General features: G+C 56.1%; 1 protein-coding gene across 5 annotated transcripts in view; it reads left to right on the top strand.

Moving 5' to 3' along the window:
• Positions 1-22,091, top strand: part of AMPD2 (adenosine monophosphate deaminase 2) — a 40,627-nt gene that overhangs the window by 1,562 nt on the left and 16,974 nt on the right. Inside the window, exons 2-6 of one of the 5 annotated variants that reach the window (XM_034767780.1) lie at positions 1,620-1,802; positions 16,049-16,179; positions 18,235-18,365; positions 19,136-19,204; positions 20,739-20,850. In XM_034767780.1, coding sequence (XP_034623671.1) covers positions 1,655-1,802; positions 16,049-16,179; positions 18,235-18,365; positions 19,136-19,204; positions 20,739-20,850 — 591 coding nt within the window. In that variant the 5' untranslated portion in view covers positions 1,620-1,654. Of the gene's footprint in view, positions 1-1,619; positions 1,803-2,360; positions 2,547-10,466; positions 10,598-16,048; positions 16,180-18,234; positions 18,366-19,135; positions 19,205-20,738; positions 20,851-22,091 lie in introns of those variants that run through there. The other 4 variants (XM_034767781.1, XM_034767784.1, XM_034767782.1 and 1 more) reach the window with 4 other exon arrangements.

The following is a 22,091-nucleotide window of genomic DNA, read 5'->3' as shown; positions in this document are numbered from 1 at the left end:
TGGATGCAGGATGCCCGGTTCCCCAGCTGCTCCTCAGCTCAGTACTCTCCTTAGCTCACAGCACTTAGATGTGTAGAACCAAACGGGTTTATTTAACAGAGCTTGAGTTAAAGGTTCAAATAAAAGGACACATGAGGTAAAAGGAAAAGGTAACGTGCAGTCTAGAGCCCACATGTATTAACAACTAACAAGTCCCTTTCCTGGAATAAGGTATTCCTTAACCAATGCTCAGTGCTTGTTCAGTTCACAAAGCTGAGATCCACCTTTCATAAGATGCTCCAGCTGGCAGAGTGTCTCCTCCATAATGGATAACCACTGGGGCTCTTCATCTCCAGCACAGTTACAGACTGTCTCTTCCCCCAGAGGTTCCCTGTTCAGAGACATTTCTTGGGTCTTCTTTTATCTCTGTAAAGCTTCAAGCTTGCACCTGGTCCAGGGTAAACACAGGGCTGGCTCCCCTGATGTCCATTGTTCTCAGTGTTGTTGATTGAGTTTGCCCTGAGACCTGCCTCACCTCAGGTGACAAATTTCATTTCAACAGGCCTGAAACCCAGCACCTTGCAGGTTACATGCTCTAAAACTTTCTCCCATACAAACATCCTGCAATAACCCAGAAATCAGGTAGTGCTCGACACCCGATCCCCTTCAGTGAAATAGCGAGAGGATGGTCAGACCCAGAGGTAATATATCTGCCCGGGCATGTCTGTGTCACAGGTGGTGCCAGATGCAGCACACACACACAGCAACAGACAGTCCTTGCTTGCCCCAAAGAGCCGACAGTCTAAATCAGTGGTCCCCAAACTTTTAAGGATCGCACCCCTCCTTGCCCCTGTCCACACCCACTTGGACAGAGATAAGGGGGCTGCAGCTGGGGGTGGGTCTAGGGCTGGGGGCGGAGCTGCAGCTGGGCTGCGGTGGGGACCTGTGGCCAGCAGTGAGGCTTGGGGCTGGTGCAGGGCCATTAATGGAGCTGCACTGAGGCTGGGGATGCAGCTGTGAGCGGGACTGGAGCACAGCTGGGGGTGGAGAAGGGATAGGTGGCACTGCCCCCGTACCCTTGTGGGGTCTGACCCGGGTCCCGCTGCACTCCCCCAGACTTTCCTCTGCACCCCCTTAGGGGAGTGTGCCACACACTTGGGGGACCTCTGGTCTAAATAGATATGACAGGAAAAGTGTGTGTGGGGGTGGGGACTGAGGCAGAAATTGGTGAAGTGTTGCCCAAGGTCACCCAGCAGCAGAGTCAGCAATTTAACTCCTAGTCCAGTGCTCTCTCCACTAGGCCATGCTGCCTTTTTCAGAGTATTTTTTACTGATGATAATGCAGGTGGGGAGGACCTGTCCCAGCTGTGCTGTTCCTATTCCACAGTGGATCCCCTTTTCATGACTCTTGTTCTAGCACTGCTCGGAGCAGAATGTGTGGGACAGGACTGATGCCCTCTGAAAATACTGTTTGGGGGAAAGTAGAACGTAAAGCAGTGTAAATCTTTGCCTGTCCTGCAGATCAGGATGGGAGTGCGACTCTGTGGTTAGCGCAGGGGGTGGAGGTGGCAGGACGACTGGGTTCCGATTCTGGCTCTGATACCGATGTACTGCTGCATGTGATCTCTCTGCTTCCCCAGGGAACGGAGCCTAGCAGGGTGGGTTGGAAAGCGCAATGGCTGTGGAGTACACCAGGATCCTCAGAGGAAACATGCTGTGCAGCACAGCATGGGATCATCACCTGGTGCCTGTTCTGTGGGAGACCCCTGGCAGGGGGGCCTGGATTGCTCCTCTCCTGCTTCAATCCCTGTCTAAATGCAGAGGTGAGAGGGTAGATCTGCCTGTAAGTGCCACTGTGGGCACAGATACACCCCTGAGGCATGTGTTTGTGGAGGTGGGCAGGCACCAGGGTGGGGTGGGAGGCAGGTCTGTCTGCCCCATCTTGTGCCAGGAGCCCCCATATTCCATAACTGCCCCTTGCAGGGTTCTTTCTCCTCTCCTCTGAAGCTGCTGGCCCTGGCTTCTGGCAAAGACCGGAGACTGGGCTACAGGGACCCCTGGCCTCAGGGGGTCTGGAAACAGCTGTGATTAGACAGGCCTGGTTGGGGAAGCTAGGAGGAGCCCCCCAAGGGTGCTGCTGATGGAAACCCTGTATTTGGTGTCTGTTATTACTACTTCAGCACCCCTAGTTCCAGTACCAGTGCCCCCCCCATTTCTATCCATGCATTGCTCCAGCCCATGCACCTCCCCGCCCCTTCGCCTGGGAGCAGGGGGTCGCCCTTTCTCGGTCCCCGGGGCCTGAGGCGCGCGGGTTTGCCACCAGGGCAGGCAGCCTGGGACTTCGGTCCAGCCCCGAGCTCGCTGCATCAATCATCAACCAGGGGAGGGGCCGAGCGGGCCGCGCAAGCTCTGGGACTCTGCTACAGGAAGAGCCCCCGGCCGCCGCCGGCTCCTTAGCTCCGAGTCCCCGGCGCCGCACGGAAGCGAAATGTCAGCGGGCGCCGCGGCCCCCCGGGGCAAGCACCCCTTCCAGAAGCGGGGCAGCCTGCAGGCCCCCGCCGCCGCAGGTGAGCTCCGGCCGGCCCCCAAGCCCGCGGGTGGCGCTGCCTTTGTTCCGCGCGGGGGCCGGGGCTCTCCGCTCGCCCCGCGCCCAGGAGCCCCGGGGACGGGCGGACTGAGGGGACGGGGGTCGCTGGTTCCCCTCGTGGCCATGTGGGCCCAGGCGGCGCCTATGTGCGGGATGCTGGTGATCACGGGCGTCTGGCTGGGGGCGCTGCTGCGGGGAGGGGAGCAGCGGTGGCAAAGGCAAGGGATGGATCGGGCTGGGGGGAGGAAAAGGGGACCCCCGCACCCCGCCTTGCACGCGAGGGTGAGGCCGGGAGCTGTGCACGCGAGTGTGTACCATGGACATGTGGCACTGCATGCGGGGGGAGCGAGCAGGAGAAGGCAGTGACTTTAGTGGTTAGAGCTGGGGTGCCTGGGTTCCCTGCCTGGCTCTGAGGAGGAGTGTGTTGTCATCGTTAGAGCTGGGGTCTGGGGTGCCTCGGTTCTTTCCGTTCCTAGCTTTGAGCCACCCCCAATGAGTTAGTGGTTGTTTCCCCATTTGTGAAATGGGGTGATGCTCCTCGCCTGCCTTCAGCGAGTGCTTTGAGATCCCGGGCTGAAAGCTGCTGTGGAAGAGCCACATGTTGTTATGTCCCTGTGTGCCCTAGCTGGTCTGGGGGAGGGGGGCATGGATCTGTGGGCACAGAATGCATGGACCAAACCAAAATTTGGGGTCATCTCCCAGGCCTGGAACACAGCCCCCTTTGAGGGCCACACAACATTCTCCCTCCACTGTATTTTAGGTCCCCCAGCATGCAAAGGCAGGTTGCTGCAGAGATGCCAAGCCTTGGGGGACCTGGTCACTGGCTTTGATGTCAGCTCTGCAGGCCAGGTAACCCGGGGCCCTGTTCTCTGGCCACAGGATACTAGTGATGCCTGTTCTAGTCAGTGGGGGCTGCTTGTATCTTGTGGTGTGAGAATCATGCCACTTAAGCACAGACTTCAAAACTTGACCTCTAGGGGGGCTGTGAATGTTGGGTGGGTCCCTGACACCTTTGGGGGTGCTGTGCACCCGGCTCGTCAGGTGTGGGTGCATGTGCCCCACAGCAAATGCCATACTAGATTAGATGGAATCCCGCTTAATACTGGATCTGGCCACTGTGCCATCTATTCACTGTCCTATATCAGTCTTGGGCACTGTTGTTTCTGAGCATCTAAGCAGCTGGTACCCTGATGTGTCAGAGGCAGGCGGGGAGGGAAAAGCCCATAATGCACCTAGCTAATCTGCGTGTGGGTGTTGTGTTGTGCACTCATGGAGCTGTGTTGCATGGACACATTATTCTTATTCATTTATTTATCATCTGTGTTACCATAGAGCCTAGAAGCCCAGCTGATGCTGATAAGCATGCTGTGTACTTGGGGAAGTGTGTATTTGTGTGGCTGTGTCGGATGGACACCCTGATGCTAACCTGTGTGTGTGTGTGTGTATGTGCTGTGTGCCCTGGACACATGGGGATAAAGGGGTGTGCAATTCTGCATGTGGCTCAATACCTTGTTTTTCTTGCCTGCAATTATAATTCCTGAAATGGATAGCAGACTCCTTAGTAACCTGCCTGGCGGGCCCCAGCTCGACAGTGCTTGGTGAGGCACGTCACTGCATTCCCCGCTGTGAGCTCCTTCCTATGGGGAGGTCAGGTTACAGAACCCACATGGCTCCCGCAAGGCAGAGCCACCTGGGCCAAGGAAGTGGAGAGGCCGACTAGAGGAGGAGGAGGTCAGGGCAGACAGGATTCCAGCAGAGGAAGAGTCACTGGGTTGCACCATCCCTCTAGGGTGTGAGATGAGGAAGGCTGTGAAATCAGCATCTCTGTGTGATGCAGCTGGTTCCGGGAGTCAGAGCTGGTAATGACAGGGCACTGCTCACGCTGTGGAGAGCCTACTGCCAAGGACACACTTTGCCTCATGCAGATAGCTGAGGTGGGTGCTGCGAGTCCCATGGGCTGTGGGAGGCATCCTGCAGACAGGCAGCTGACTCGGGCTTGCTGGATTGTAGATGTTTAGGCTTGGGCTGGAGCCCGGGCTCTAGGACCCTGTGAAGTGGTCCTGTGTCTACACTACAGTTAAACAGCCCTTTAGCTGGGTGTCCAATTGCAGTGTAGACACACCCCCAGAGGATTCCAGCTTGGCTACACCTCGGTGTGAAGCTGAGGCCTGCAGCCCAGGGATGCTGGGCTTGGGCAGAAGTCACATGAGCTTCAGGGTAACTGAGAAGATGGGGTGAGGGCTGATCACTGACCCAGGTCCTTGGGGCACCCATTTGATATTAGCCGGCAGGGTTCCCGGAGAGTCAGTGCCCAGGTGCTATTTGTTCCCATGCATTGCTGCGTGGATCTGTGGCCCCTGCTCCCCAAGGACGTAGCAGTAGAGCTGTGTCACCTGCTGCCTGGACTCTGCCCTTCGCCCACCCCAGCCTGGGGAAGTGTGGGTTTGAGCAGGGCCTGCACAGCCAGGGCCCAGGGAGCCTGCTGGTTTCTGATGAGCAGATGGTGGGGTCTAGCCCCACATTTGTGGTTGTTCTTAAATACAGGCTTCTTGGGGCCAATTCACCCTTCAGGACCCTAAATCTGACCCTCCTCCACCTCCAAGCCGAGCATCTCCTTGTCCTGCTTCCTCCCTGTGCTCCCCTGAGATCCCTTCCCTGCCACCCACCTGCCATACTGCAATCTCTGGCAAGCATTGCTCCTTGCCAGATTCCATCACCTCCCCTCCCTTCACTGCACTGCTGCTTCCCAGCATGAGATCTGAGGCAGGGTGGGGTGGGGGAAGATGCAGCAGGGAGTACATTAGGGGGGCCAGGTATGAGGGGATGGGAGCTGCACTGTTGCCCACTGGTCAGAGATGCCAGCCCTCCCCCTAGGACAATGACTGCCCTTTGAGGTGTACAATGCCTTAGGCAAAGGCATTTTACGAAGGGTTAAGGCCATTGGGTTACTGACACAGCCTGGATTAGTAGAGAATTCTTTGCCGCATTCCCAGTAAGCAAACCCCGCTAGATGGTAATTATTCCAGGAACTGTTAATCAGATGCTGCCAGCGTTCTAGAAAGCGTGGGCTCCCGAGAGCAGGAGCACGCTAATATCACAGCTACCTGCTTGCCAGCTTGGGTTAAAGGTGCCGATGGGAAGCTCCCATGAGAAGACGTCCTGGGGTTTCTGGGACTTGAATCCTGTAGCCATAAGAATGTTTAGCACTTACCCACTTCTCAGATGCAGATCTCAAAGCACTATGCAAATAGTAGGCAAGTAGCACTGCTCCCTTGTTTTCCCGGTAGGGAAACTGAGGAATGGGGAAGCAATTCACCCTAGGACACACAGGTAGTTTGGAGCAGGGCCAGGAGTTGAACCCAGGGACCTGATTCTTGGTTGCCCTACAGCTCATGCAGACACTGGGTGTAGAACATTACTGTTCTGATTCATGCTTATGTTGCACTGGTATAAATGATGGCACAAGGGAAGTGGGAATAATTGGGCAGATGGTCTTGTGACTACTAGTGGATAGGGTGTGGGCTAGTCACATCCTGTGATACCCGAATGCCGCAGAGATGCTTTCAAGTGTCCCATAAACCCATCACAGGCAATTCTAGCTATCCCAGATCAGCCTGTGGGGAAATCTCATATCTTACACACACGGTGCATGGGGACCCTACTGAAAGGCCTGTGGTGAACTTGCTCTGGTACAATAAGCCTTTTGACTTGATTGGCCTATTGCTACGCTTCTGTGTTAGAAGGTTTTTCTCCCTGTCAGGAGGGCATGTTAGTAGCTACATAGGCAGTGCAGCCCAACAGTTAGTAACAAGGAACTGGAATCCAGGACTCCCGGCTCTGTCACTGGCTTGTGGTGTGACTGGGCGAGTCGCTCATCTGTGCCTCAGTTTCCCCATGTGTTTAGTGACTTGCCTACCTCCCAATGATGATGTTATCGAGGAAGAAAACAATTGGAAAATGAAAAAAAAAGTCTATCTGACAATGTCACTTGCAATGCTGCCAAAGGGAGACAGAACATTAAGACCTGGGGTCAGGTCCTGGTTTGTTTGTGAAGTGGGCAGTGAAAGTTTGATGATCACACTTCAGTTCCGCTTGCAGCCATTTACTTGGCCAATGTTTTTCCACTGACTCTAGGGCTGGAAAAGACCTCCTCAGGCTTCCCTGCTCCAGGATAGTCTTCTATGGCCTCGGTTTGAGAGTGGTAGCTGTGTTAGTCTGTATCAGCAAAAAGAACGAGGAGTCCTTATGGCACCTTACAGACTAACACGTTTATTTGAGCATAAGTGGGTTGAAGTGGCTTTTAGCCCACGAAAACTTATGCTCAAATAAATTTGTTCGTCTCTAAGATGCCACAAAGACTCCTTGTTCTTTTTCCTATGGCCTAGCCGTCCAGTGGTCTGGAAGGGGAGGGGTAATTAGCTGTATAGGATTTGGACTGTAGAAATGCAGCTACAGCCCTGGCCGCCAGCAGAGGTGTTAAGGGCAACGGCTGACTGCACCTGAAAGGGGACTAGATTTTAGTTCTTTTAGGATTGGGGGGATTATTGGATATTCTCCCCATCCCCAGCTGTGAAAGCTACAATAGTTCACAGCTGCCCCCCTTGTCCCCTCTAGCCCTTTTCTGAGGCAAGGTGGGATTCAATCTTGGGATGTTGAGCAAGTCACGTCCCTCCTCTGGGCCTCAGTTTCCCCGTCTGTGCCATGGGGATGGCTACACTGGCTCTTCTTTGTAAATGGCTGTGGGACCACTGGCTGAAAGACCCTGTAGAAAGGCAAAATATACATGGAGCCTTCCTGGTTGTTGCTAGCACAGTGTCAACTGTAGCATGGATAGGAGGCAGGAAGGGGATAATTCTGACTACCTGAGCCGGAGCACTGCAGAGCGGCCTTTGAGGAACCAGACTTTGTGCAAGGGGCTGTAGCAGGAGGTTGCAGCTGGGTTGCTTAAGGGGGTTCCTTCCCCATGCTCTTTCGCAGGGGAGGATTTACGTGTGTGCTGCAAGCAGCCGCTCTGGAGCTTGGAGCCCCTGCCGGCTGGGCCCAGAGGCCAGCGAAAGAATCTGCTGAGAGAGGAAGAGGGGAATAGCGCAGGGGGACTGGGGTGGGGAGGGAGAGTGGGCGTCTCCCATCAGGGGAACCCTTCTGGAAAGGAGGGCTTGGAAGGTGCCCCAAGGTGACTCTCATAAGGAGATGGATTTGGCTCGAGGACGCTAACAGGGTGAGAATGGGAGCAGGGTTCAGCTCGAGGTTGGAGTGAGAGGGAGGAGCTGGCAACCGAGGGCTCCTGGTGCAGCAGAGAGGCGTAGGATTTGTGGTACGCCCCTTTGCTGGTGGTGCGCTGCGGCCCTGAGGCTAGGCTCCAGGCAGGCTGCTCCTCAGCGCCAGCCTGTTCCGTCTCTGGGGACAGAAGCTGTTGTCTTTAATCCCCTGCATGGAGTAGGAAATAAACCAGCCATCTGGGAGCAGAGCCGAGGCCGCAATTGCAGCGACGCAGTCCCAGCCAGGGCTCCAAACGGCGGTGCTGGGTCCGGAGGGCCTCAGGAGCTGGGAGCCCAACTGCAGTCACCAGAAAAGGGCCTGATTGTCACAAAAGCTAAACACCTGCAACTCCGGTGCTCACTCCCTGGGACACCTGGGCCCTTTATGGTGTCCCCAGCTGGGCACCCCAAATACATTGGGGAAGCTGTGTTAGCAGTGGCTGCCACCCGCTTCCAGCTATCAGGGTCCCCCCAGACCTGTGTTTGTTCTGTGAAGCTATGGCTAGAGCTGGGGCGTGGCTGCCAGGGTGGGGAGGGGAGGGGGAACTCCCATCTGTGACTCATTTGTTGCACCCCAATGCCGATGGCCAGACTTGTTTGCCAGGATGTGAGGCACTAATCTCACCTCACAGGTGCTGAGCCTGGGGTTATCTCAGCTGGTGCTTCCTCAGGGCTGCCCATTCTCTCTGGCACGTCTGCCTCAGTTTCCCCATGTGTTCAGTGACTTGCCTACCTCCCAGTGAAGGCTGCAATGAATGAATGTTTATGAAGCCATGTGAGAGCCTTGCAGTAGTTAAGAGAAGGGCAGAGTATTATTTTAATAGCATCTTTTCGCACAAAATGATAATGTCATTTTGATGTCATTGTCAGGGGTGTCAGGTCCCCTGACCTAAGGGCAGTATCTTGGCATGGCTGCCACCTCCCGCTCTCCCAGCCCTGGCTGCCTCCCCTCCCCGCTGTCTTGTTAATAAGCAAGCAACAGTGGCATGCTTGAGGGACATACCTAAAGGCGGGGCCTGAGGCCAAGTGCAGCCTGATCTAGAGCGTTCAGACCCCACTCAGGGTGCAGAGAGCGAAGGGATGAATCTGTCCTGATATTTACTTGCTCTGGATATTGGGTGGATCATCTGATCCCAGCCCAGCCATGTCTCACCAATACCCTGCCCCCTGCTTGGCCCAACAGATGCTAAATTAGAGCCAAATGCTGAGCACCTGAGACTCCCATCAGCTGAGCCTGAGCTCCCCGGAGCTGAGCCTCCATTCTTTCCTGGCTGTAACAGGTGGGGGGTCCAGCCAGGCTTAGGAGCTGTTGCCAGGTGCTGGGAGCAGGCAGTGGGGGGGTGCTGTGTCATTGGGGCGCCCCTGAGGCCTCCCTCTTGCCATCGGGGAGGGAAGATGCCGCCCTAGGCTGGAGTCCAGCCTGGCTGTGGGTGAGCGCGGAGCTGTGTAATGAAAGGCCTGTCACTAGCTCCTCTGTAGCTTTCCATCTCGGGGATGGGGAGTGTGGGCTGGGCACATCCATTCCCTCCACAGGGAGGGAGGAAGCAGCTGCTCCTTCTAGGTCAGTGTGAGTGTCTCATTGATCCGGGGCTGCAGCACCAAGAGCCAGCCCTGGTAGCCAGGCTCACCTAGGGTGACCAGACAGCAAATGTGAAAAACCGGGATGGGAGTGGGGGGTAATAGGAGCCTATATAAGAAAAAGACCCCAAAATCGGGACTGTCCCTATAAAATCAGGACATCTGGTCACCCTAGGCTCACCCAGCAGTAGCCCCCACCCCCTTCAGCTGCTGGGCCTCAGCCCTGCAAGGAGAGCATTAAACCACCCAACCAGAGTGAGATTTAATCTCCTTCCTCACCCTAGCCCTGCCCTTGGCTTGTCCACCACTTCCCTCAGTAACTCCAAGCCCACCAGGGGCAGGGGAGAGCCAGTGAGGTCAGACTTTGCCTTCTTCTGACTTGGAAGGGGAGTGGAGTCTAATGGTGGGGGGGCTGGGAGCCAGGACTCCTGGATACCGCTCCCACATCAGGGAGAGTAGTGGGGTCTAGTGCATCAGAGCAAAGGAGCTGGGAGTCAAGACTCCTGGCTCTTTGCTCTGGCTACAGGTAGGGTTTGAGGGTCAGATCATGCAGTGAGTTGCACACCCACCACTGGAAGAGAGATGCTCAGGCCGGCATGTGAGTCTGCGCTGGAGTAGCATGTTCTTGTGCGCCAGGCCTGGCTCTGGCCGAGGCCTGACCCAGCCCTCCCGCCTGGGTAGCCTTGGCCAAATGGGGACACAGAGCCGCACAGGCTGAGCCAAATGCTCCGGCGCTGGGTGCTGCTGGGCTGGTGATAGATGGGCTGAGCTGGTGCCGTGGGCTCAGGGCAGCAACCTTGGCACTGGCAGGAGGGCTCCTTGGGCATTGATGCTACCTTGTGGGTGAGCCTGGCCCTGCGTGCTGGCTCTGTGCCCAGTTCATGATCCAGTTCTTCCGCAGCCTCAGGAGATGATGTCTCAGGGCTTTGTCTGCCTCTTGTACGGGGCTGAAATATTTCTGGTCTCCGCCCCCCGGCGCGTGGCTACGGTTGGTACAGCCCAAGCCGGCTTCAGAGCTGGAATCCTGTGGGATTGCAGCTGCACGGAGGAGGCTGTGAAACGCCGGCAGCAGCCACGGCCAGAGCCGTGTCCAGCCTATCGCCCCTCGTCTGTGCAAGGCTCCCCCTGGGGCCCGCACTTGCTGCAGCCGCGCCTGATCAGCCCCCTGGGGCTGTCCCCCGTGAGCTGTGCTCAGGTAGGAGACGATGGGATGCTCTGTTGGGAAGCAGTGGCTCAGAGAGGCCCTGACGTCGCAGCTCTGGGTTGCGTCTGAGCAGAGGAGCCTGCAGGTTTTGGGGGGTACCAGGTGTGAGGAGGGATGGGAGATGAAGCCATGCGGGAGCACTGTGCCGTGGATGCTGGGGAGGAAGCCCTTCTAGCAGACCCAGCAATATTGGCAAAGGGGCGAGGGTGGGGGGCTGGGGTCTAGGAGTGGGGTATTTGCAGGGGCAGTAAGTCCCATGTGGGGACCAGTGTCATTGCATGGGTGGTGTCAGGCTTCTGGAGCTGGACAATTATTTTTGGAGGGTGGTGGGGGCAGCCTGTCCTTCCCAAGGGGTGGGGATGGAGCAGGCAGCAGCTGACAGACCCAGCAGCATTGGCTGCTGGAAGCCAGGGGCGTTTCTTGCGTGGAACAGGTCTGGGCTGGGGGAGGCCTGCACCCCGCAGCCATGAGGGCCGAAGGACTCTGGAGGTGCTCAGCAAAGGCAGCTCCTCTCACACACACACCCCCGATGGAGGTTGGGAGAGGGGAGCACGGGTGGGGAGATGCAGCTGCAGAGGGCAGGACTGGCTGAGGGAAGAGGGAGCAGTGCAGGAGCATTCAGGTGTGTTTGGAGCCATCGCGGGGGGAAGGAGTTTGGGCTGCTGACACAGCTTAGGCTCTGCTGCAGCACTGCAGGGCCTCCCAGGCGAGGTGGCTGCACTAGGATTTGGGATCCCCAAAGACTGATGGTGGTGATTTGAGGGAGTCCAGGTGGATCTGGAGGCCCTTGCCTGGAGGCTTGCTGAGCTGCAGCCCCTACCTGGCCCAGTGGCACACTCATTGGCTAACGACACATTTGCTCTCACTGGGCTTCCCAAGTGGGCGCTCGCAGCCTGATGCAGGCACTGTTCACCTGCCATTGCCCTGGGAGGCAGAGCCAGGGGCTGCTGGGGGTCCGGAGAGCCTGGCCCTCATTGGCTTGGATTAGCCGAACCCTGTCCTTGGGGCTGGCCCCGTTGTGGCTGCCCAGCACCAACTGCTTCACCTAATGAATTGATGGTGTGCGCGGTGCATGGAGACCATTAGGAGACACGTGAGGCCATTGACAGCTGGAAAAGGAGCTTTTCCTTTCAGCCAGTGCCAGGGCTTAGCCATGGGGCCTGAAAGGAGAGCTCCAGTGGGGTCCTTCGCAAACACCCCTCACCCACCCCGGCCAGCATTCAGCTGAAGCCCAGGGAGCACTCTGGGTTGGAGGTCTGATTTAACCCCTTCGGCAGCCCAAAATGGGCATTGTCAGGGCTGCCCCATGCAGTAAATACACCTCCATTGAGTGATAACCTTGTTATGAAGCAGAGTCCAGGCACAAAGGGGTTAATGTGTCTAAGGGCTCAGCCTTTTGGCATGAGAGAGCCTAGTTTCCCAATGAGACCTGACTTATATCCAGAGCGGTGATCTCAGGAGGTGAGTAACTTCAAAGGGATTAAACCGGTCCTCGTCTCCCCATCCAGACTTGCTAAATGAGTGCAGTGGTTTCAAAACCCACTGGGTAGTTAAGAGGGGTAAGAAGTGTCCCTGGCTTCAGAGTGAGACACAGTGAGCCAGTAGCCAAGGGGGACGTGGGCTATTGCCTGCATGCTAATAGCAGCACCTTCCTTCCCCAAGGACCCCATAGTACTTGACACGCAGTATACACTAGAATTGCTCCCCGCCTTCCGCGGCGCTGTAATGCAGCCACCTCTTGGGTGGCTCACAGCAGCTGTTTCACGGTGCAGGGCAATGTTACACAGCTGCTGAGGACAGGAAATGAAGAAGAGTTGAAACTCAGAAGGTGGGAAGGGCAATGGAGCTCCAGTCAGCCAGGATTTCAGCTTCAATTTGTATCTGAAAGATGTTGCCCTCAGAGCACAGCACCCCCTGCTGTAGGTGTGGATTCCTCAGTTTGACAGGGGCGGGGATGGGAGGGAATCTCTTCCCAGTGGCAGCGTCTCTCCCTGCACACTTCTGCATATTGTGTTGACTTTTTTTCTTAACTCCCTCCCATCCATCTTCTCTGTTTAGCAGTTAAACATCCTTTGAGAAGCTCCCCAGCAGCGTTGGAGCGCAAATTAATCCGTGCCTCATCCGTGAGTAGGAGTTTCCCCAGAGAGCTTGGAGAAGAAACCAACTTCTGTAGAATTTAAGCTTTCATTTTGTGTGTGTGTGTGTGTTTTGCTTCTAGCTATGGAACAAACCCCTCTTGAGTGGAACGTGGATGCACAGATAGAGGTGGAAGGCTCCAGCTTCTCTGCCCCTGCTCAGAACTTTGCCTACCAGCTGCAGAGTGAAATTAACAAGATGTTGGTCAGTTCCATAACTGCCCTTCAGAGTCCTATGCAGGGGGAGAATCAGGGTCATTCTGTGCTGCTGTTTGGGGAAGCTCTGAGCAGAGGCAGGTACTGGAGTGGATCAGCTGAGGGCTGGGTAGAATAGAACAGTAGCTGTCTCTCATGTCCCCTGCTCCCCCCACCTACACCTCACTGGCCACAGGGAAAATAGCAGAGCCACCTCAGCAGTCAGGAGGCTCTCAGGTGAGGGTGGAAAAGAAGTAATACACTTCTCTCCCACTTGTCTGGCCCTCTAGTGAGAGATTGGAAAGAAAGAGGAGGCTCCAGTGGGGAACCTGGGACAGCCTCTCCGGTAGGGCTCTGGCCAGTCTCAGGTGATGGGGTTCCCATTCCTTTCCTTGGGGATACTGTGCTGTTTTTCTTACTCTGTTGTGTGACAGTCCTTCTGCCTTTTGCAAGTGGGCATGTGATTCCAAGGGCTGGTCTACACTGGCGGGGGGAGGGGGGGGGGAATCGATCCAAGATACGCAACTTCAGCTACACGAATAGCGTAGCTGAAGTCGAAGTATCTTGGATAGAATTACCTGGGGTCCAGACGGCACGGGATCGATGGCCGCAGCTCCCCCATTGACTGCGCTACCGCCACTCGCTCTGGTGGAGTTCCGGAGTTGACGGTGAGTGCGTTCGGGGATCGATATATCGCGTCTTAACGAGATGCGATATATCGATCCCAGATAAATCGATTGCTACCTGCCGATACGGCGGGTAGTGATGATGAACCCCAAGTGGCAGCAGTCACGTGAGGAAGCCAGCACCTGGCCGCTGCTGCACTAGTATTATCCGTTCCTTCTCCCTGTGCTGCGTGCCTGTTGGCACCTTCATGTTCAAGGAATTTAGGGTTTGATCCATGAGATCAGCCCATTAGCCGATGGAGCTCAGCATCCCACTGCCTAGCAACAGCACACCTGGCTAATTAACACAGCGCTGTAGATTAGGAGTAGGGGGATGGGTGAGAAAACCTTCCTGTCTGGAATTGTGTATAGCTTTCCTCTGCACTGTCCTCTCTGCCTGTGGAGTGGGAGCTAGAGGTGGCTGTGCTATCTCAGGGGAGGTGACTTCTATTCCCAGGAAATCCCAAGGCCAGGGAGTTTTAGCCAGTTCACCCATTAAAACAGACCCTCAGGTTTCTCTGTGGTCCTGTGCCTGCTTTCCCCTGGTGTGAGCTGACCGCTGGGTTTATATTCATTCGGACAGGCTGAGACAGGAGAGAGTTCTCTCCCTGGGCCTCTCCTGGGTAGCAGAATAGAGACCACGTTATTCTTGTTACACTCGCATTCTCTCCAGAGACCCTTTCAGTGAGCTCAGTGCCGGCTCAACAGCCCTGGGGGCTGAAGGTCTGGCGTAGGCCCAAAATAGACCTCACAAGACAAGCTTCCTCCTCCACAAGATCTAAACTGTGACCTGGTGGGACCAGCTGTAGGGAAGAGAGGGGAGTTCGCTCTCAGTGCGCCGCTCAGTTCCTGGCCTCTCTGGGAGATGTTAGATGGTCTGGTGGATTTGGCAGTGGTCTGGCCCTGGGCCCTATTCCTGCCTCTGCCACAGAGTCCTTGTGTGACCTTGGGCCAGTCACCTCTCCGCTCTAGCCAGTGGTTTCCAAAGGACCCATCCCTCACAGGAACTCAGTACACTCACCCGTATTGACGTCCCTAACTGGGAGCGGAGCACTGGAGAATGTGGCCCTCTGCCTCGGGCTCTCCATTTGTGAGACAGGAGCGACGCTGAACTAGCTTGAGGAGGCTGTGAGGTTAAATAGATGCTGCGATCCTGGTGCTGATTGCTATTGCAGCCTGTAAATGACCATTGTCAGCATGGGGACGGTTAGTGCTGGTTAATGTGCTGTGGGCGTCTATTCTCCCTAGGGGCTGGGCCAAGACCCACCACCCATTTCATTCTGGCCACTAACCCAGCCATTAGAAGATAACATTGTCCCATTCCTGCCAGGCTGGACTGGATTTGGAGCAGCAGCCCAGCAGTGAGAGCCTCCTTCTCCTATTACCCCTCTGTCTTAGGTTTTTATATAGCCTCTATTACCATGGTGTCTGAACTGCCAATCCTCTGAGCTATCCAGTGCCCTGGAACCGTCCTGCTGTTTACTGCTGAGGGAAGGGAATGGCTTTAGGAAAAGCACCAGCTCCTCTGACAACGGGGCAGGGGACAGCATGTGCTGAGATATTTCTGGGTGCTTTGTTGCTCACTCACACACCTCAGCCTGGATGCTTTAGATGTCTGAATTGCTGCCTCACATGGGAGGTCAGAGTGAGGGACTAGGAATCAGGCCTCCTGGGTTCTCCTTTGCTGTGTGATCTGGAGCAAGTCACTCCGTGCCTCAGTTTTCCCAGCTGTAAAATGAGGATGAGACTTCCCTCTCTCTTTCTCGCCCGCTGAGTGGCTGTGAAGTGCATTGAGGCCTGAAAATGCTAAGGAAGTGAAGGGTAGTACCATTGTTATTGACCCCCCATTGACCTAAATGCCTCCTCCCCTCCCCCCATCCACCCCAGCAAAGAAACCAAACCAAACCAAACCAAACCCTGAAACAGAGAAATAAAATCCCATCCTTACCCCAGCCGAGCTGTTACCCCAAAATAGGGAGGCATGCCAGAGACTCCATGACATCTGCTAGGGGCTTCGCTGGTGCTATTGATTTGATGTGGAAGGTGCCCAGATGCCATGGTGATGGGAATGGAAGCCCACATTACACCGATAAGAGACCGGATTGCAGTGACAGCAGGCAAAGGATCAAAGGGAACTGGGCAGTGTTGTAGCACTATCGGTTATCTATTATTACAGTAGTGCTTAGAAGCTGTGACCGGGATCCTACTGTGCCAGATGCTGTACAAACACAGACACGCTCTTCGCTGATCCCCACTGTGCTAACTCCGGTGTTGGTTCTTTTCCCCCCTATTGTTAAATGTATTTTTCCTCCACTTCCCCCCCCCCTTTTTTTTTTAAACTCTGGCTAAAGTCTGCCCCTTTGGATGGCTGGCGTCTGCTGCTCGCTGGGCCGTGCAGCCCACAGTCTCCCTTCCCTGGCTGACTGGTCTGAACTGTGTTTCCACAGAGATCCATGGTGGGCTGGGGCCTCGATCACTGCAGTCTGCCCACTCTCTGCCAGGGACTCTGCATTGCCTGAAGCACTTCCCTGTTGACCTGCGCACCTCCATGGATGGCAAGTACAAGGAAATCGCTGAGGTAGCTGTCTGTCCATCCTGTTCCATCTCATGCAAACTCCCCATCTATTTATCCATCCACCCATCCCATCCCATGCATCTCTCCCTCTCCCATCCCATGCACACTCATCCATTCATCTATCCCTCTGTCATCCACCCCACCCCATTCTCCAGGCCTTCCCACCCACCCATCCATCCATCCATCTATCCCACCCTGTTCTCCAGGTCCAGCCATCCATTCCACCCCATTCTACAGGCCTTTCTGTCTATCCATCCCTATACACCTCCATCTATCATCTTTTTGTGTTCTCTTTCTTTTCCCTTCCATCCCACTGTCTCCAATTTGTAGTCCCCTTAAAGCAAAGCCAGGGAGGGGTCCCCAAATCAGTGGAATGAGCAGGAGCCCACTTTCCCTCAGCCTCTGTCTCCCAGTGTCTCGGTGCATTGAGTTTGCCAGTGCTCAGCCTGACGGATCAGGTTTTCAGAACGGTGGGTGACTCCTTAGCAGCCACGAGCTGTTGGGACATTTCTGCCTGTCTCCTGTCAGGAATGTTTGGTACGAGCCCCTCGGGCACGTCAGAGCCCTCTAGCCCCATGCTGGCTCAGCCAAACAGTCGCCTTGACCCCAATGGCTTCTGGGAAACAGTGGCGGAGCGTGAGGCGGTGCTCACAGCCTGGACCCCTCTCCCTCCTGAATGGAGCCAGTGCAGGCAGACGTCATCTGGCTGTTTAAAAGGAGAGTTAGACCTAGGGCTCTTTGCGGGATGTTTGCAAACTGCGGGGCCGCTGGCCTCTGTGGATGTTGCTGTGACTGAGGGCTCTGGTGCTAGTGGCTGCCCCGGGAAGACAGCAGTAAGGAAGCAGGGGAAGGCAGCAGCTCCAGGCCTGTGGGCTCCTGGCTGGCCAGCCTGAGGATTGCTCCAGCTTGGACACTGCGCTGGTCTTTGATGTGTCCTCGGAGACCTTACGCTTTAACGGAAACGATCGGCCTGTGAGCCTTGTTAGTGCTCCAGCCAATATCTGCCCATCTCCTTTCTGGATGAGGCCGAGTGTGTCCCAAGGAGCCCGGCATCTCCCCGCCCCAAAGCATTTCTGAGGCACCAGGGAGATCCCTGCAGAGCAGGCCCGACTCAGCCTGGAGCTGCATTTCTCTCTGCTCAGGGCATGGCGCGGCAGCCTCAGGGTGCTCTCAGTGGGGAGACATGTCCCTAAGCAAGCGGTCTCGTGGCATCGATCACTGACCACGCTCCCTCGCCGCCAGGTCCTGACACTGGGCCAGGAATCTGCTGAGGCATGTCCCTGGGGCTCTACACCTCATGGCCAGGGCGCTAAAAGCCATTGATCAGCAACACCCTGACTCCCGGGGGCAGATTTATCATCATCTGATTGAGAGGGAACAATTATCCTGTCAGGAGCCTGGAGCCTGAGGCAGCTGGGCTGGGCAGGCCGCACATGGGGGAGAAGGAGGGAATGCTGAGAGCTGTCCGATCAGGCCCTGCCCCATCCCCATCCCCTCCGTGTGTATTGAGCCTCCCAGGCAAACCACACCGACTCCTCTCTGCTTTGAACAAGCGTCCTGAGCAGGTTTAGTGCCAGCCTGTGACCCGCGCTGGATTGGCAGCCCTGGGCTCTGAAGGGGCGGCAGCAGCAGCTGGTGCCTTTCTCCGTGCTGCCCCACTCCAGAGAGGCCACTTTTTGGGGTAGAGGGGCTACCTGTGGCTCTTCTGCCAACAGACAGACATTCATTCCCCGGCTCCTGCACTGAGGCTCCCAGACAGTGCTGGCCTGCCTTGGCTTCGAGCTGCTCTCCTGTGGCCAGTTCCCATTGCTCTGAGCCAGGCAATCTCTGCTTGCTCATCTAATTCCTTCCCCACCTTTTGCGGACTGTCTGCCCTGCTGCTGGGAAATCTGGCGACCCCTGGGAGCCTCCGGTGGCTTCCCTGCACCAGCTGAGGATGGGAGGAACTCGTCACGCTGCTGCATGCCAGCGATCGGCCACGGCGTGCCGGGCGGGGATGATTTGAAGGCTGTGCTGGCAGCTCCCTTCACGGCTTGTCCTGTGCTGCTTTGCCCCCAGGAGCTGTTCTCCCGCTCGCTGGTGGAGAGCGACATGCGTAGCGCCCCCTACGAGTTCCCCGAGGACAGCCCCATTGAGCAGTTGGAGGAGAGGCGCCAGCGGCTGGAGCGGCAGATCAGCCAGGACGTGAAGTAAGGCGATGCCCCTGCTCTGTCCCCATCTCCCCAAGTTTCTCTAGGTCCTGACCCCATTATGCCCCGCTTGGGGCAGAGCAGAGGGAGTATCATTGAATTAATGGCTAACCAGTTCCACCAGGGAGCTGGGATTAGACAAGGGGGGAGGGTCCCATCAGGGCCAACTGTGAGCTGTGGCTGGTCAGGGGCCTGAGAAACTCACTGCACCCCAGCCAGGAGCACTCATACACCCCCAGGGCCCTCAGGATTGTTCTTAGACCCACCTGCTCGGTCTACAGGCTGGGTCTGCTGCCATGGAGTCCAGCAGGGCAGCTTATGGGCAACCCAGCAGCAGGGTGAGCCTCTGGCTGGAGCGGGTGTTTGTGCAGGGGGTTAGCTGAACACGCTGTCCCCACCCCGTCCGTCAGACAGAGCAGGCTCTGTCTCTCCTGCCTGGCTCGGGCCTCAGGATCAGCAGCACCCCAAAGAACAGAGCTGGGCGGAGTTTGGGGGAGGAGGGGCTGGGTTCTCGGGTTGCTTTGGCTCTCCTGGGTCCCCCAGCCCTGGTCTTTCTCTGGTCCCCCAGGCGCCCCGGACTCTCTTGGGTCTCTTCGCTCTGGGGTCCCCTTTCCCATCCCGGTGAGTTTCACTTGGTCTGTGGTGCCTGGTGTTGGTTGCTGTATTAACACCCGTGTTTTCTTTCTTCCTCTCTCCTCCCTGTCTGTCTCCGTCCATCCATCCGTCTGCCCCTGCCCCTGCCTCTGCCTCTGCTTCCCGTTTGTCCTCAGACTAGAACCCGACATTTTACTAAGAGCCAAACAGGACTTCTTGAAAATTGACAGTGCTGCTGACTTACAGTGAGTGTCTGGCTTTTCCCCGTCTGCCAGCAACTTGGGGTGAGCTGGGAGCGCCCTGGGGGCTGGGGCTCCACCCGATTCCAGCCCGGCTGGGGAGCAGCATTCTCTAGGGCAGGGGTCGGCAACCTTTCAGAAGTGGTGGGCCGAGTCTTCATTTATTCACTTTAATTTAAGGTTTTGCATGCCAGTAATACATTTTAACGTTTTTAGAAGGTCTCTTTTTATAAGTCTATAATATATAACTAAATGATTGTTGTATGTAAAGTAAATAAGGTTTTTAAAATGTTTAAGAAGCTTCATTTAAAATTACATTAAAATGCAGAGCCCCCCGGACCTGTGGCCAGGACCCGGGCAGTGTGAGTGCCACTGAAAATCAGCTCGCGTGCCGCCTTTGGCACACGTGCCATAGGTTGCCTACCCCTGCTGTAGGGGATCCACCAGGATTGTGGGGGACATCACAAATGAGCTCAGGACCCTCCTGCAGTAGCTGGTGCCAAAGGAGCCAACCTGGGGGCTTTCCTGAACCCCCCTCCCATTCCTGAGTGATGGTGTGTACTGGAGGCTCTGCAGGTAGCCAGGCGTGGATGGGGGAACGGAAGAGGAAGGGATGGGGCCATGCATATCCTTCTGGGGAGCCGCTAAGCGGGGCGCTTCCTCTAGGGGTGGGGAAGAAGGGACGCAGTTAGAGGAGAAGGGGTGTGAGTTGGAGGAGTGGGGTGTCCCTTTTGGGGAGCGGCTAAGCAGGGCCTGTTCTCTAGGGTGGGGATGGCAGGCGGAGCTGGCATCCCTGTGATGAAAGCTGGTGATCCTACAGCTCTAGCAGCAGCCAGGCCTGCTGGTGCAGTGGGGTGGGTTTTGCTCCTGTGCCCTCTAGGGAAAGTCCCTGCCTCAAGGAGGCCAGGCTGGAGAGCTGGTGCTGGCTGGATCGCTCGTCCTGCTGGGCACTCTCCCTCACTCTGAGCTCCCTTTCCCACCTGCCTTTGCTTTCAGATGCCACGGACGGTGCTGGCACTGCCTCTTGTCTCTGTTGCAGTTTGTTTATGTCCCCTTCGTTGCTCGTGCATTCCTGGGCTGAGCTGCCCGGGCAGGGCTCTCAGTCCAGTGCCAGGTTCCCAGTAACCCAACCTCCAACAGCCAAGCTGAGCCCTGATGCCCGGTGAATGGGACCTTCTTGAGTGCCATCTTCGCTACAGACTGCTGCCCAGGAGGTGGCACTCAGCTGGGGATTGACTTCTCTCTTCAGCTGAGCACCAGCCCCCCCGGTGCACAGAGCGGCTGAGCTGTGAATCTGGTTACTGGGTCACAGTGGGCACATCATTGCTGCTGTGTGGCTGCTGAGATCCCAGGGGAGCTCCCCCTGCCCAGCTGTCCCCACACAGTGTGGGCCGAGTCTGTGTTTGCACGTCTCCCTGTGCTGTGTGTCTGTCTCTGGATAGCGCCACGGGCTGTGGAAGTGACGGGGAGCTGGGGCATGGCCAGGGCCAGACACCTGCCATTGACCCCTGACCCATCTCTTCCCCCGTCCCTCCCCCAGGCTATATAAGGAGCAGAACGAGGACCTGGTGGATCATCTCCCCAAGGAGAGGGATGTGCTGCTGGAGAGAGAGTTCCAGAGGGTCACCATCTCTGGGGAAGAGACATGTGGGGTGAGTTTGCCTGGCACAAGGGGCTGCCTGCGTGGAGTGGGAACTAAGGGTTACTTGGGTTACCCTCCCTCTCTCTCAAAGACCACAGGAGCCAGTCACTCCCCTCTGACTTGACACTAAACTGGGAGGAGTGGTAGATAGGCTGGAGGGTAGGGATAGGATACAGAGGGACCTAGACAAATTAGAGGATTGGGCCAAAAGAAATCTGATGAGGTTCAACAAGGACAAGTGCAGAGTCCTGCACTTAGGACGGAAGAATCCCATGCACTGCTACAGACTAGGGACCGAGTGGCTAGACAGCAGTTCTGCAGAAAAGGACCTAGGGGTTACAGTGGACGAGAAGCTGGATATGAGTCAACAGTGTGCCCTTGTTGCCAAGAAGACTAACGGCATTTTGGGCTGTAGAAGTAGGGGCATTGCCAGCAGATCGAGGGACGTGATCGTTCCCCTCTATTCGGCATTGGTGAGGCCTCATCTGGAGTATTGCATCCAGTTTTGGGCCCCACACTACAAGAAGGATGTGGAAAAATTGGAAAGTCCAATGGAGGGCAACAAAAATGATTAGGGGGCTGGAGCACATGACTTATGAGGAGAGGCTGAGGGAACTGGGATTATTTAGTCTGCAGAAGAGAAGAATGAGGCGGGATTTGATAGCTGCTTTCAACTACCGGAAAGAGGGTTCCAAAGAGGATGGATCTAGACTGTTCTCAGTGGTACCAGATGACAGAACAAGGAGTAATAGTCTCAAGTTGCAGTGGGGGAGGTCTAGGTTGGATATTAGGAAAAACTTTTTCACTAGGAGGGTGGTGAAGCACTGGAATGGGTTACCTAGGGAGATGGTGGAATCTCCTTCCTTAGAGGTTTTTAAGGTTAGGCTTGACAAAGCCCTGGCTGGGATGATTTAGTTGGGGATTGGTCCTGCTTTGAGCAGGGGGTTGGACTAGATGACCTCCTGAGATCCCTTCCAACCCTGAGATGCTATGATTCTATGACTTGGGGCTGGATCAGAGCCAGTGCACCCTAGAGGGGAAAGGCTCCTTGTGATAGGGATTGGCTGGCTACAGGGACCTGGGGTGGGATTGGAACTGACACCCCCTGTGTGCTGTGTTGCATTCTCTGGTCTCCCTGAGCCCGCCAGTCCTCCTCTCCTCTCTGAGGTACGCTTTTCTGTGGTGGGCTTTTACTGGTGGATAGCCCGCACCACCATGTCCTCGCTGCGCTGTTAGCGCTAATCCAGCTGG

The sequence above is a fragment of the Trachemys scripta genome, chromosome 4, assembly GCF_013100865.1.
Source record: "Trachemys scripta elegans isolate TJP31775 chromosome 4, CAS_Tse_1.0, whole genome shotgun sequence".
Classification (NCBI taxonomy): Eukaryota; Metazoa; Chordata; order Testudines; family Emydidae; genus Trachemys; species Trachemys scripta.
This window is presented reverse-complemented; position numbering and strand designations above follow the sequence as displayed.